The sequence below is a fragment of the Gamsiella multidivaricata genome, assembly GCF_025024155.1.
Source record: "Gamsiella multidivaricata strain RSA 2152 chromosome Unknown BC939scaffold_97, whole genome shotgun sequence".
NCBI lineage: Eukaryota > Fungi > Mortierellomycota > Mortierellomycetes > Mortierellales > Mortierellaceae > Gamsiella > Gamsiella multidivaricata.
Window position 1 is genome coordinate 97,567 of NW_026251805.1, and position 14,737 is coordinate 112,303.

The 14,737-nt window shown below is 49.9% G+C and overlaps 2 protein-coding genes across 2 annotated transcripts; one reads left to right on the forward strand and one right to left on the reverse strand.

The window, feature by feature from the left end:
* Positions 1-4,599: 4,599 nt before the first annotated feature.
* BC939DRAFT_532902 (uncharacterized protein) lies at positions 4,600-8,072 on the reverse strand. The gene is made up of 2 exons (XM_051561679.1): positions 7,715-8,072; positions 4,600-7,610 (listed from the first exon to the last, which is right to left on the reverse strand). The coding sequence occupies exons 1-2, from the start codon at positions 7,933-7,935 to the stop codon at positions 4,652-4,654; spliced, it is 3,180 nt and encodes a 1,059-aa protein (XP_051407362.1). The 5' UTR covers positions 7,936-8,072; the 3' UTR covers positions 4,600-4,651.
* Positions 8,073-8,519: 447 nt separating this feature from the next.
* On the forward strand, positions 8,520-11,830 carry BC939DRAFT_481303 (uncharacterized protein; the record flags this gene model as incomplete). Its single annotated transcript, XM_051559013.1, has 2 exons — positions 8,520-8,752; positions 8,839-11,830. 2 exons carry the CDS (start codon positions 8,520-8,522, stop codon positions 11,828-11,830), a joined length of 3,225 nt encoding a protein of 1,074 aa, XP_051407363.1.
* Between the last annotated feature and the right edge of the window lie 2,907 nt (positions 11,831-14,737).

Consider the following 14,737-nt stretch of genomic DNA (forward strand, 5'->3'; position numbering starts at 1 on the left):
GTCCCTTCGCGAACAGTTATCGGCTCTTGATAAGGAGTTTCAGGAAGGCGAGAACGGTATTGCGGGACTGAAGAGATTGATAGATGCACAAATGGTAGGTTATGCAAACCACATATTACGTGCGCGACGATGGGCGACCGGTATTCTGCCAATGCATGCAGGTGTATGCCCGTGCATGCTATCTGTGTTTCTTATTACGCCGGAGAGCGTGCAATCTCATCTTTCTCCCGACGACACCTTGTTGACTTCCAGTGGACATCCTCATTTTTTTTTTTTTTTTTTTTTTTTTTTTTCAATTGAGTTTGATACACGTTGCCATGTATCTGCGGGTTTCCCGCTCGAATTTCAATATCGTGCTTCGCTGCGCGCGAGGAATGTATTTCTACCAGCATGTGCAAAGGGTTGCATCTGATCCAGAAGAGGGAGGGTGAACGGGCGAAACGAAAGGAAGGGTGGCTCTGAGGACCCATGTCTTTCATTTTGTTGGTGCTCTCAACCTCATTTAATTTCATTATCCATTATCCATTATCCATTATTATCCATCACCATTTCTAATGTAACGCTCCCACTGTATGGGCGTTATCTAATGAGGGATAAAAAGCATGTGCCAGTCTGTCTTTCTGCATCGATTCAGTAATTGCTGTGGTCAGCACATGCGCTCTGGGCCAATGATACTCACGCAACATTCATGCTTTTGTCCATTTCATGCAGCCCGTAACAGAACCCAATCCTCCAAGTGAGCTTCAGACTTCTCGCCCCGGATCCATGCTTGTAGGAAGTGCCCTACCTTCGAGTGCTCTGCCAGCGCAGATAATATCAAAACCGCGTCGACACAAGGTCAACATGTCCTCTCAGCCTTCTGTGGGCGATGCGGCCTTCCCTCTTCAAATTCAAGAGGAGCTGTTGAGCCAAGTTCGCTACTGGTCATCCCAAGCAGAGGCGAAAGAGAAGTTGAATCAGGAGTATGACACCAAGATCAACGAGCAGGAGCGCATCATCGATGCCCTGAACAAGCAGCGACGCCTTCGGGAGGAGAGTGAAGGTATGCAGCAGTCTTGTTACATTGGGTCTTTTTTTCAGGTCGCAGATAATTGCACATCTGAAGCGAATGTTTACGTATAAATAGAACGGCAAAAAGAAGACCAATGGAACTTGGAACTTCAAAATCAGGAACTCCGGAATCAGAACGCAGAACTTCAGGCACAGCTGTCAAAGGCAACGCACGAGAATGCCAAGGTCCAGAAGGCCTTCACGGCCGCGACAGAACAAGCGGAGCAGCTCAAGGACAAGGAAGAGAAAATCACCAGTCAGCTCGAGCTCGTAAAGACTAGGTTTGAGCAAGATATAGCGGCCATGCGCAAGCATATGGCGGGCGTTCAACGCGAGAAGGCGGAGTTGTTGACCAAGGTCGAAGATCTCAACAAGGAGATGGCATTGCAACAGCAAAAGCTCTCAAAGAAGGCGACTCAGGATGCCATTGCCCTGGCACAAGAACTTGAAGAGAAGGAGAAGGAGCAGGAGAACACCTCAGGTCGACCACTATTGATCCAATCGCCTGCAAGAACGTTGAGCAGCGATGGAACTACTGCAGCTCCTGCAATCGCCTCAGTAGCGGCTTCAGCAGAAAAGATCACGTCTTTGGCTAGGGAGACTTCATTTGCGCATCAGCAGTCTATCATTAATGAACTCCAGACAAAGCTCAGCAAGGAGCTCACAGAAAAGGAAGAGCTGCTTAACGAAAAGGAGGAACTGTTGGTTGAAAAGGAGGAGTTGGTCAAGATGCTGGCGGACCGTGAAGAGACCATCGAGACAATGCGTTTGGAAGGTGCCGTCGCATTCGAGCAGCCCGATTCTTTGTCGAAGCGATCGAGTCATGTTATGCTTGGTGGTGTGGGCTCAAGGTATCCCTCAGAAATGGGCCTGTTGGATGAAGTCGATGCTGCGGACCGTCGTGATTTGAGCATGGCCCTGTCAGAGGATGAATCCCAGGATTTCAGCAACGGACGTGGCTCGCCCTTCCCTGCCGGAGGACTCTTTGCAGAGTTGGCGCAGGCGACGTCTGCATCTAACGTGAAGCCCCCAGCAGAGTACAAGGACCAGGAGGTCATGACCGAGCCCATCGAGAGCTGGATTCACACAGTTCCTGGACTGACAGATATTTTGAACAGCGCAGCCGCATCTCAACAAACATCTGGAGAGTTGGACCCTGTCGCTGCGCCTGTCCCTGTCGCTGCGCCTGTAAATGCACCCGAAGAGCCAAGTACTAAGAAGGTCGGTGTTGACAAGGAATCGGAAGCTCAGGAACAGGACACTACAGACGCCACAACCATCACCGGTAAACCTGGAACGGAAACAAAGCGCATCGATACCTTGGGCCCCATTGCCTCATCTCCCGACGTCGGAGCTCTTGATGTTGTTGTCGCTGCCACAAGCACTGATGCTGAAGATAATGCTGAGGAGGAGAAGGAGGACGGGCAAAAAGATGCGCCCGTGCCTCGCAGCAAACCAAGCGTTGCTGTTGACGAGGAGCGTCGGCACACCTGTGACCTCAGCCAGACCATCGCCGCAGGACCTGCATCTGACGTGCCTTCTGTTCCTGAGATGCCTAAGGATCTCTCGTCCGAACATCCCCCTCTTGTGGATGATGAGGAACGGGAGTTCAGGGTCTCGTTTGGATCCGCATTTGGTGGCGATCCCAGTGCCACTGACACAGGAAGAATCCGCTCGGTTCACATGGACAACGATCGTAATTCTAAAGAGGCCGGCACTGAGTCATCATCTGTAGCACCTGCAGTTATCGCTGGAGCAGCTGGAGTTACAGCAGTAGCCGCAGCAGCAACACATGTGCTCTCGAATGGCAAGAATGCTTCCTCTTCTTCCAACGGCAGTGCCTCTGCTCCGTATCCCGAGACTGTGGAGAATAGCCGGAGAGGATCCCATGCTTCTGAGCGGAACGAAAACGAGCAACAGCAACAGGCCCCATCCACTTCAGAGACTGATGCCTCCACTTCTGCTGCTGCAGCTACAGAAAAGGGCCACCAAGCCTCTGCCTCAGGATCGCAGCCTGCAGTTCGACCGATACCCGCGACCGTCGTCTCTGTCTCCTCTCGAACCACATACACCTACGACCAAAACTCGAGCCAGGTACTGCTGCCCCAACTTAACAGCAGCACCCACCAGCATCATGTTATCACCGACGCCTCGGGTGCCGTGGTTGGTCGTCATCCCAACTACCGCAGCTCGCCCAATGGTTCGATCTCGAGTATGTCGACGGACTATAACCATGGTGGACAATACCGCAATGGACGAAGAATGTCGAGCGGCTCGAACTATGATGTTACATCGACAGATCCAACTATGATTCAGTTGATCACCCAGACTATGATTGGAGATTATCTCTGGAAGTATACCCGCAGAAAGATGACGAATATGAGAAGCGAGAAGAGCCACAGACGCTATGTGTGGGTCCATCCCTACACCAAGACTTTGTACTGGAGCTTAAGCAACCCCGGCGCTGAAGGATCGCGCGAGCAGCGTGCCAAGAGCGGTAAGCACCATTTGCTATTTTTTTATCGAGGGATGCTAAGGAATGAGTCTTTCCCGCTGGATTATTATTCTAATCCTCCGCCTTCTTTTTACCCTCACCAACGTTGTAGCATTCATCCTGGCCGTCTTCCAGGTGACGGACGAAAACACCAGCGGGCAAAATCCGGGTCTACCTAACGTCAGCTTGCTGATTCAGACGACAACCCGTAACCTTAAACTGAAAGCTCCTACGCGTGAGAAGCACGAACTCTGGTTCCAGGTAAGCAACTTCCTCTCCTTACAACACTACTGTTTACCTCTGATATGCAGACCGTCGCATGGCCATCTCACCCCCCTCAAAAACGTTTATTTGTATAAACCCTCTAGTCGATCTCATACCTTCTCTCTCGCCCCACGACCCTCGGAGGCGACATCGCCACAGACAACCAGACCTGGTCCGAAGTTCAGGGCAACAACAGTAACGGCCACAGTCATCACGGCCGCAGCTTATCCACCTCTGGTAGTCCTCCGCCCGCCAACGATGCAATCCTGAACCTCCGCCAGAGCGAGAACACTCAAAACGCGATCCGTAAGAAGGGCAGCCTGACACGCTTGCAGTCTATGTTTGGACGCAACTCTATCTCGAAGGACAGTTCCACGAATCCTGCACCGACCTCGGCTGGATCGTCAAGAATTGGGTTTTCGGGATTAGCAGGGTCGCCACCAGATTCGCATGCAGGGACCACAACAACGGCCGCCGCGATGGGAGGAGCAGAAAAGGCGGTGGCTGTAGGGAATGGGGGATCGATTCTGGCATTGGCAGAATCGCAGTAGGAATTGGGCTATAAGGGCTAAAAGGCGATGAAGGCTAGCTGTGGGAGGTGAAAAGAAGTGGATTATATCATAAAGCCTGCTTCCTGATAACTGCCAGACGCCAGTCAACAAAACGAATATGCTCTTTCTCCAGACCCATGCTCTCCAACTTTCGTTACATAATGCACACCCACGCAAATAAAAGAAAAATATGAAAATATGTAGATCCACGGCCCGATACTTTCAATAGTTAAACGGTGCCTTTAATGTTTGCTCCGCATCTCCTAACTATTGTCATTTGCAATAAAATAAACTACGTTCGCTGCAGCCGTGTAAAACTGTTTCTTGTAACGCCAGGCACGATATCACAAAGTGCCTCGAAGTCGTCAACGACTTTAAGATCCACACGCGGAAGTTTCTCCTTAATCTTCGCAATCCACCGTTGCATCACCGCATCCAAGTCTCTAGACTGAGCAGTACCTTGGCCGTTGCTATCGCTACGAAACCTACTGTTAAAAAACGACGTATTCCCTCTTCGGAGTACTTGAGGAGGACCCGGGGGTGTTAGGGGCTGTCTCGTCTTGGAAATAATCAATTGCCGACCTCCGTATGACTTCAAGGTCTCCAGAAACAAGACTTCATCTTCCTGACGCTCCATAAATCCGACCAAAGTCAACTGCATCAGGGTGCCGCTGCAGATCTCGAAAATCCCCTTCAGAGGTTCGTACGCGCGCCATTTCCCGCAATTCAGGGCGATCATCATAGACGCCAGTTGGGAAGTCTCTTTCTTCAAACGCATGGCATGGTATAGAAACTTCAATTGGCTTTGTCCAGAGGTATGAGTTGTGTTGAACGTGCGGACCACGGAACCATACGTCTGCAGCAACGACTCTAGACCTTTATCGTGCTCATAAACCGTGATATCAACCTGCGCGGAATCGCCCTGAGGTGAGGCGAGCGGAAAAATGGCTCGGATGTTGTCGTCCTCAGTCTCTCTTAGGACCAACCATTGAGGACCACAATCTGCTGGTAGTTCTCCCGTAACTCTCCTGATCATGTCCTCCACAAGTCGGAAATCGAGCGCACAACAGGTCAGCGTCAGCTTAACCAAAGCCGAACTGTGCGAGAGAACCCATCGCAGCCTTGGTTCCGTATCGGGGTCAGAGAAAACAATCCGAGCCATGATTCTTAATGTCTCAACTTGATATTGGGAAATTAGAGTATTGTTGTAGGCCCAAGAAAGATCCGCAACTTCCAGACTGATATCACCAATGTCGCCCTTGTTGATGGTCAAAGAGACGTCCTGACCCTTAACCTTCAAGTTGACAGCGAGAGGCGTTGATCGGTTGGTCAGGTTCGACAGAAATATTTCTATGTTTTGTTCAGTCTCCAACTCGTCCCAGCGTATGCTCAGGTCTTCGAGAAAAGGCGAGCAGTTAATAACCTTGTGCAGATAGAGCAGTACAGTAGCAGCCTGACCATCGGTATCGAGCGTGAGACGTAAGCTTTGTAGACTCTTGAATGCTCCACTTTGAAGCATGATCGGAGGTGCATGCTTCAAAAGCCCCTGTGCGTTCTCCATGCTGAAGGATTGTATCTGCTCGTTCATCAGGATCTGAAGCAAGAGTTCGGAGCTGGCGCGGGACGCAAGGTAATCGGCTGGTCCAGTAAGATTGAGACTCGTAGCCTTGGACTCGGTGACGACTTTGCACATGTAGCCCAGGTCACTTATGGTCCATTCCTTTCCGATGTCAAGAAAGATCTCGGGTACGAATCCAGGGCTCGATTTCAAAATCGCATAGAGAATCCGTGCCTGGAGTCCCGACCTAGGTCGAGCGGCGATCTGACCCTTGTGAGCGTTGTAAGTCCCGCAGAGCGCCTCAGTATCCCGCATGAACGTTTGACCGAAGAGACTGTATGGGTAGATAGCATGAAGGTGGGCGAGGCAGACCCAGTGCACGTTGCCATTAATATCGACGGACCGGTATAGATTGCCCACATTCTCGGCTCCTGTCCTTTTTGTGCCAGGTTTCAACAAAAACGACTGTAGTTGAGCAAAGTCCTGTGGGGTGAGCTGGGGAGGGTTGTTGGACCACTTTGGCGCTGAGAACGAAAGGATACTCCGCCTTGATGATGCAACGTCCGGGGCCGCAGAAGACAGCGTCATAAGATGACTGAGGACCATGCTCAGACTTTGCTCGACCTGCTCTTCGGTCATATTGAGCATTCCCTGCAAATGCCGGATGGCTTGATCGTAACGGATATCTGGCTCGTTCGATGTCCCTACTTTAGAGGACTTGCCTCTGTAGGGATTCCAGTAGAGGTCGTACATGAACACTTGAAAGTTACGCAGGAGATGAGGCCTATATTTCATGAAGAACTCGGCTGGCCGATCAAGATCAAAACCTTGGTGAAGGTCCATGTGAGGTATGATGGTAGGCTTAAGTAGGTCTTCGCTCTCGCTAGGATCACCCATGTACTCGCACATCCAGAAGAGACGGAATGTATCTCGAGTTAGATCGAGCACCTCGGAAAAGACGCGTGGCATCACAATGAATAGTCGCGGCATCGGTGCCTCGTGCCATCTCAAGGAATTCACCTGCGTCAGATATTCCACGATATGAGGCAGTTCAGACCTATCGACATATGTTTGGGGCTGTTGTGTTGCTGCTGGATTCTCCTGTGTTATAACACTGACTGCATGCACCTGCTCCGGTGTTGGATGCGCTGAAGTCCAGGTCCTTGCCCGACTAGTGTTAACGACCGCCATCTCTCGGGCCGCACGAAGAGATGGAGTATCATGCCTGGCGGCGGCATCAACATCGCTGCCCCTGCTAAAATCGACGAGAGGGTAGTTTTGATGTGTAAAGCTGACTGCATAAGCGTTGACCAGTGGCGTGTCAGGATCCGCGACGTTGTATTGCAAGCCTTCCCATCCACTGGTAAGGACCAATGGATGGTTCTCAGAGTATGCCCAAGGATAGTTGCCAGGATGGCTGAAACTGGCCCCTGGGGTGATAGGACGTTTGATATCGGCCAGGGCAACGTTAAGAGATGTCTGCACGGCCTGTTCAGGTGAGCGCCGCAAGGAGGGTTGAAGCGAACGTCGAGTGGGCGGTGTGTATGACAAATGCTCCGTCGTTCCTGCCGTCGATGCGTGTCTCCTCAGCAATGTACCCGAGACTGAAGCTGGGGAGCCGGGAGAGCTAAAGTGCTCCAGGACTACATCCAGGACCACATCGGGGCGAGCTACAATCCGAGGCGGTGTCAGTCTATGGGTTTGATTGTTGTGCGTATCAGAGTGCGTGAGTGATTTTTTCTTCAATTGCTGAAATTAATATGTTACAGAAACTGCTCTACTGATAACCTCACTTACTCGTTCAAATTCTCATCGATAACGAGAGAGATGGTTTCGTTACCGTGAACGATATACCGGGGGTTCTCGAAGACTCGTTGGATTTCGCTCCATCGGACAATATACTGGTTAATCCGACTGTCAAATTCCAGGCGAATGTCGACAGGAGCGGTTACATTGGATGGTCCCTCGGCGCGAACGCGAAAAGCCTGGTGCGTTGGAGTGGCTCCTGTAGCTGTCATGTTGGCTTTGTCCGTGAGAGTTGAGATGGCGCGTGGTTTCGGGAAGGGAAGAAAAGAGGAGAAGCCAAGGGAAAAAAACCAGAAAGAACAGGGCTGAGGGGCGAAGGGGGACAAGATGTGACAGAGCAGGTGTAAACAAGAGCGAGAAAGGCATAGCGAAGGTGGTACGGAGAAAACATTGCACTATACAAAACAATCGAGCCACTGAGGAGTCCATAAACAAAAGCGATAACGACAAAAAGGGCAATTGTGCATCCGGCAGGCTGCCGGAGACGATTTCTCGCTCCTCATCGATTACGCAGGTAGTCTAGTGGTTGTCTACCCATGTTTTCCTTGGAAAAGAGGAGTAGAAGGTCCAAAAGAGGCGGTCATGCAGGTCTAAACCGCGCAAATGGAGATGGAGATATAGCAAATAGGGCAATGATGAGAGCACCAACGTGAACTCTCTTATGGTCTTCGCCATTTTTTATTTTTTTGAGACTATATATACATACAGGTGTCCCCACCCCTCTTTCCATCTTTCCCTCGCACTCCAACCTCACTTCTTCTGCTTCCCGCAGCTGCGGTAGCAAAAAAGCAACATCATGGCCGCGCCGAGCAGCCACCACCAGAACCCCACCCAGACCTTCCGAGCCTGCGAACCCTCTGGAGCACCTTCGTGCTCACCTAGAATCGTTACCATCAAAGCCCACAAGGACCTAATCACAGGACAGTACATCATCCTCTGGAAACATATTAAAGAGGTCTTCAAGAACGTCCAATATGTCATGAACGGAGACCTTCATGTGGCTCTCCTGACTGACGCCAACTTTGAAGAGTAAGTAAGACAACCCTATAGGCATAGCTCTTTGCAACCCGTATAGAGTCGACCTTTTCTGAACTCGAAAATGTATTTCCCTTCAGCCTTGTTCCTGAACGAATCAGCTATCACCCAGGCGCGGTCCTCGATGTTGTCCTCGATGTTGCCCCCAAGGATATGCCGCCACATAACACCCCATCGAGACCCCAGATGCCACCTCCACCCGATTCTTCTGCGTCCGTTACAACACTAGTCGAAAGCCCCTACGCAAAGTATGAATGCGAAGAATACGTACTCACAAAGCAATGCGATCCTATGGACGAGGACTTTGTTGCAACATACACCCAGGGCATCATGTCTGGCCGAATCACGGAGGCCAAGCTTATGAGCATGTTTCAGGGCTTTGAAGAAGACAGGATCAGAACCAACAACTTTCAGATCAACACTACCGACAGGCTTCAAAAGATCCTCAATAATGTTACCTACATCAAAAAGCGCATCGAGCATGTCATTTCCCAAAACTATGAGCTGCACGAGTACCCGATTCCAAGACTATTCATCGTCTTGCCCAGGGATCCTCGACGGAGGGACTGGCTTCTCAAACCGTTCAAGAAGCAGTTCCGGCTTTATTTTCTCTGTGAGTGCGGCGAGCATACATCATCCAAAGAGAGCAGGATCTTCCACAAAATCCATCTGGCAAAGCACGAAGGCTACGACTTGGACCGGCCGACCGAGTTTTTCGCAAAATATGGCCGGTATGCGCTGACCATGCTCCAAATGGTCCAGACAGGCTGCAAGATCGCCGGGATGGTCGTGCCAGCCTTGAACTTGTTCAGCGTTGAAGGAGTGACCGATAAGGTGGAGAAATCCCTCGATGCTGTAAGGGCTAGCTTTGGATCCGTCGTCGATGAGATGATCACATACATTCAAGGACTGCCGACCGATTCGAGCTACGATCCGGAGCGGACAGACGGCCAGCTCGAGCTCGCTCAGTTGGAGGCCCTCGCGGGAGCGGATCTTCGCCAGCTCGAGTCATTCTTGGAAATCAAGGACGAGGGTCGTGTCCTCGGGAACCTTTACAGGATCGTCACTGGCGAGGGGCATGTCAAGTGGGTCTGCATAGATCATTATCGCGAGAATTATCGCGATATGGCCATGGTGCCGCTGAGAAAAGTTGTCGAGTCCAACGGTGGAGTGCTCAACGAGCAGTACGGGAGGATCAAGATCTCGGTGTCATCCAGAGACGTAGCCAAAAAATTTTACGAGGCCATGGTCAAGGCACGCGGGATCCGGGAACTGGACATGTCACTCGCCTGGGATGTTACCACTAGTGACCTAAGAGAACTCAAAGACGCCGTCAGTAAAGCCATCATTACCCATCTGACTTTGAACGGCAGTTCCCTCCAGAGCCCCTCGAAAGCGCGCGGATTGATAAGCGCCAGTCGTCGTTTCGAGCCTATCATAGAACTCATGAGCAATCTAACCATCCAATCCTTACGACTCGAGCACTTTGACGATTTTTTCTCCCGGATCACCAATGTCGCTACAAAAGTATCTCAGCTCAAGGTGCTATCGATTGACGCCAAAATTCCGCTCAAGGAAGGCAGTCCTTCCTTTGCACTTGAAAAAACGTTGGAAAACTGTCCCTCGTTAACCGAACTGACTCTCCGAAGCGACTGCGTGTGGACCACCTACAGTTTTGTCACTAGGCTGAACCCGAACCATAAGCTCAACAAAATGGTCCTTAAGTTTGCCATGCCTTCTATGATCAGGCTCAGCGACTCCACCATAACCATCCGCTTTTCTCAAGGCAAGATCTTGGCCGCAATCGCAGACCTCTCCAATATCCATGACGTTACCTCTCAATCGCATTTCCTGAACAAGGGTCTCCTGACAGAGCTCAAAATCAGGCACATTTCTACCGATGCTTCCAGCGTCGATCGACTCGCAGCACTTCTGAGGTGCAGTCCCAAGATAGACAGGATCGAGGTTACGAGTGGTGCAGGGAGCTTCCACAACATTTTCAGCCTGATCAAGGATACACGCCAGAAAATGATCTCCGATAGGCTCACCTCTGCGTTGCGCGAGCTACGACTACAAACACACGACCCCGGCACAGAGAGCGACGGCAATCATCATATAGATGCTGCGATCATGACCGTATTTTTCTCAGGCACCTCAGGCGAGTTCGACATGTCGACCGACGTAAGGATGAGCTCTCAGGCCTCCTCCTCTATTGCTTCCGGCGTCGCGAACCTTCTGGATATGTATGGTTGGTCCATCAAGAAATTGGTCGCTGGCAAGTCGTTCAGTAACTATCATGTCGAACTCCTCGAAAAATACGCCCGCGAAGGAGACTGTGGCCCTCGGCATCTGAGATTGGATCTCACCTCGGTAACACAGGTCGCCCTTGAGAAGATGGATTCAGTTGTTGACTGGCCTGACTACCTCGAAGACCTTCAAATGGAGTTCCAGGAGCTGGGTAATGCTGCCCAACAGGAAAAGATCCAACGGTGCCTAATCCAGTATGGAGACCGTCTCAACGGCCTGACTCTCCGAGGCGATCACGCAGCAGAATGGCTTACCAGCATCAGCAAGATGCTCCCTGAGCGGCGCTATCTTCCAAAACTCAACAATTTCGAAATCGTTTGCGTGAAGCGGCAATCCGTCCCTACAACGTGCGCAAAATGGCTGGCAGGGATTCTGCAGGCACCTGTCATCCCACCCACTGCCGCTACACCGTCCTCGCCCCAATCTGATCCACTTGTGAGTCCATCCTGGCCATGGATGCCATTGCGTGATGTACGCTTAGAGAACATGGAGTTTTCTGCGGATGATTGGAACTTAATCATCCAGGCGGTCGACTTCTCAACGTTGGAGACCCTGAGCTTCGAAAATACGAATTTTGGGCTCCAGCAAATGCGAGTCCTTACGGAAGTAATTCCTCAGAACGGCGTTGAGGTGTCGCTCAAGTCCCTGCATGTGAAGGGCTCAGCTTTGGCGCGATGCAGAGATATGGTGGAGCTGAAGGAGGTGGAAATCGCGTTCAAGGAGAAGACATTAGTGACTGAGATTAAGGATTTCCCATTAATTTAGTCCCTCTCAAAATCAACACGTTTCCTAATATGGAGGTGTGCACACTTCCCACATTTGGAAATTCAGGTCAAACGAAACGTGCCGTTCAGAATTGCACGTTTTCCGCTTTTGAAGTTCAGGACAAATGACTTTGGCAAAGCCTAGACATGCGACAGCATGCACGTGCATGCACTTCTGACCATGCTAGCAAGTAACTCAAGCACAGATTTAAGGCCATTTCGCCGTGGAGATTGCCATCAGAGCTATCGCAGGGCATAAAAATAAAATCGTTTTTTTTTTGTTATGTTGCTTAATGGACCTCGTCTTGAAGCGAGGTTTTTTAGCGAGTATGGCGCAAAGCAAGGAGTGTGCAGTTGGCTATTGATGATGCTGCACTATGCAACCAGAATACAATACATCGTCGACTTGTATTATTCTATGCGGGTCTTTCAGGTATGTGCTTGACCTCAAAAACGTCACGGAGCAGACTGCATGCACAGCTTCATCCTCATTCAACTCCAATGAGAACATCATCCTTACTTCATCTGAGAAAATGAGCCCAGGAAACAGATCTTCATCTCGCTCGTGTCCTTCGGACAGTAAGTCGGCTTTCCTTGGCAAAGATGTGTCCATCTCCATACATAGTTGAAAAGCGCAGAGCTTAGTACATATCCTATGACCTAGCCTTTGACTCTCTGACTTGACTGATTATTTACAGTCGTCCTTGACTATCAATTGTCATGTATAATTTTAATGTGTCCGTGTCCGATTCTCTACAGTGATGATGTGCCAGCAAGGAGCGCCTACAGAAGTATGGGGTTGTCCCATCCCTATAAGCTATCTATGAGGTTGGTTGGGGTAAAAGGTCACTGCCAATATTCTAGGCATGTGGCCTTCGGATTGATCGAGGCAACAAGCGTTTCATTCTCAGAGGTCCAATATGGATAAGAGCTGGATCAAGCCTGGATCCTTTCACATGGCTGAGACTTGTATAACAGCTATGACACACGAATATCAGACTATAGCTAGAGAACTCCTGGCAATTGCAGACACATCTGATGAATAAACCAAGGTGTGGGTAAGGGCAGGGAGAAACGCGTTTAAAAAAAAAAGTCTAAATTAACGCGTCTCGAAAAAAATCTTATTTCTTACATGGCTGCGGCACGAAAATCTTTGCGCGGGAATTTTTCTCGTTTATTTTAGATTTAGAACTTAGAACACCCTTTGCATAGTTTATCTCACGCGTCGTCTTCAAAGCTTTGCACGCCAATGGTAGCCTGGACTAGTTCACCAGAATCAGCACACACAGATTGGGGTTCGCCAGCGTACGATTTCTCCCAGACATCGCCAATTGACGCCAGCATGTTGTGAAGCACGCAGAAAGCCAGTATCCAGTGCAATCTTTTACCCTTATATATTTACTTACAGACAGGAGGTCAGCAAGACAAGAGAAGGATCTTTATTTCCTGGGCAGACGGGCACCTTATAAGGCACTGCCCGTCTGCACCACGTGAAGGGTGCTTGTCTCTGCTCGCACGTACTACATAGGTCAATATAGTGCATCCAGCTCGTTAGAATCTGCATATCCCTCATGCTCCGGATCTGCTCCCTCATCTCTCTGAGTGATCCTCATCGCGGTTTCAGGACTCCAACGCAATGTTCGTTCCGGACTCGTGAGCGGGTCAGGCAATAGTTGAATTCAGCGTTACCGTCTTTGTCTGCGGCAGGAGGTTTATATGCAGGAATGTATTACTTGGCAAGGAGGTACTGACCCGGGGAGAAGCATAGTCCAGGATGCATGTGCAGTTCCATGAGTTTGTGAACAGACGAGCCTGAAGTGGAACCAGGGCGCACAGCATGGATCGCAGTAATCCGGCCGTCGACACCACAAACAACCTGCATATTGACGGAATATCTACTTCAAATAAATAAAAATATATGAGGGTTGAATTCCCTTGTAACCATGAGCCTGTATAGCATCAATACCGCACCTTTTCTTCCAGTCAAAATAACGGTTGCCGTGAAGTGCTGGCCTCTGGAAAAGAAGAATGGTAGTCCCATCAATGAGCCCAATACAACCAGGAGTCTCCTCCTTGCGCATTACATGGCCTAGCTCCTCCCTGCGCTTTTCGTCCGGCCACCTTACCCATTGTGGTGCAAGTGATATTAATGCTGTGATCACTCGGCTCGTGTACAATGAAACAGTTCCCATTCTTATGTCCAAGCCCGTTGCCAGTTCGTCCACTCTGATTCTGCTTCCATAATTTCCCAGGATGTATTTGTTGGCGGTTTGAGTTGTTGAGGAATGCGGAGTATGGGAATGATATCTGTGAAAAACGAAATGCCCTTTTAATAATGGGCAAGTCGTGCATCTAGTATAGGAGGTATGCTCTTAATACATAATCAGCGCCGAGTGGTGGCAGATTCAGAGAAATGGGGCACTTTCAGAAAGCAGGACAACATGGTGAATACACCACAAGGAATATAGGATGATTATCTATCAGTGCTGTAACTGCTGCCAGCCTCTGTCGAGTTGTACTAAACCGAGATTGAAACTGACCGTCCGGAAGGTTGTGGAACTTGGTGGAGTAGAAGTAATAATCGCGCAGCCTCTACCAAGATATCGCGACTCCAAAACCAAGTGAAATAGAGTAAGAACATCTTCCTCCAACGCCTTGTCCCCATTTATAATAGCGAAAGCCAACCGTGTTTCCAGGTCCTTAAGGTATTCTTGGTGTTTCGAAATCTGAGGCATGACAACAGGATGGTTTACCTTGGATTGATGACGGACGATTGATTTATTAAAGCTCATATCAGGTAAACGTGGACGTTCCGTTTTGTCCTGAACTTCAAAAGCGGAAAACGTGCAATTCTGAACGGCACGTTTTGTTTGACTTGAATTTCTAAATGTGAGAAGTGTACACACCT

Bases quoted from the DNA above. Each gene is read 5' to 3' on its own strand.
- BC939DRAFT_532902 (XM_051561679.1), bottom strand. From the start codon at position 7,935: ATGACAGCTACAGGAGCCACTCCAACGCACCAGGCTTTTCGCGTTCGC. The intron at 7,611-7,714 runs GTAAGTGAGGTT...TCAAACCCATAG, and splicing joins ATCGATGAGAATTTGAACGA to ACTGACACCGCCTCGGATTG.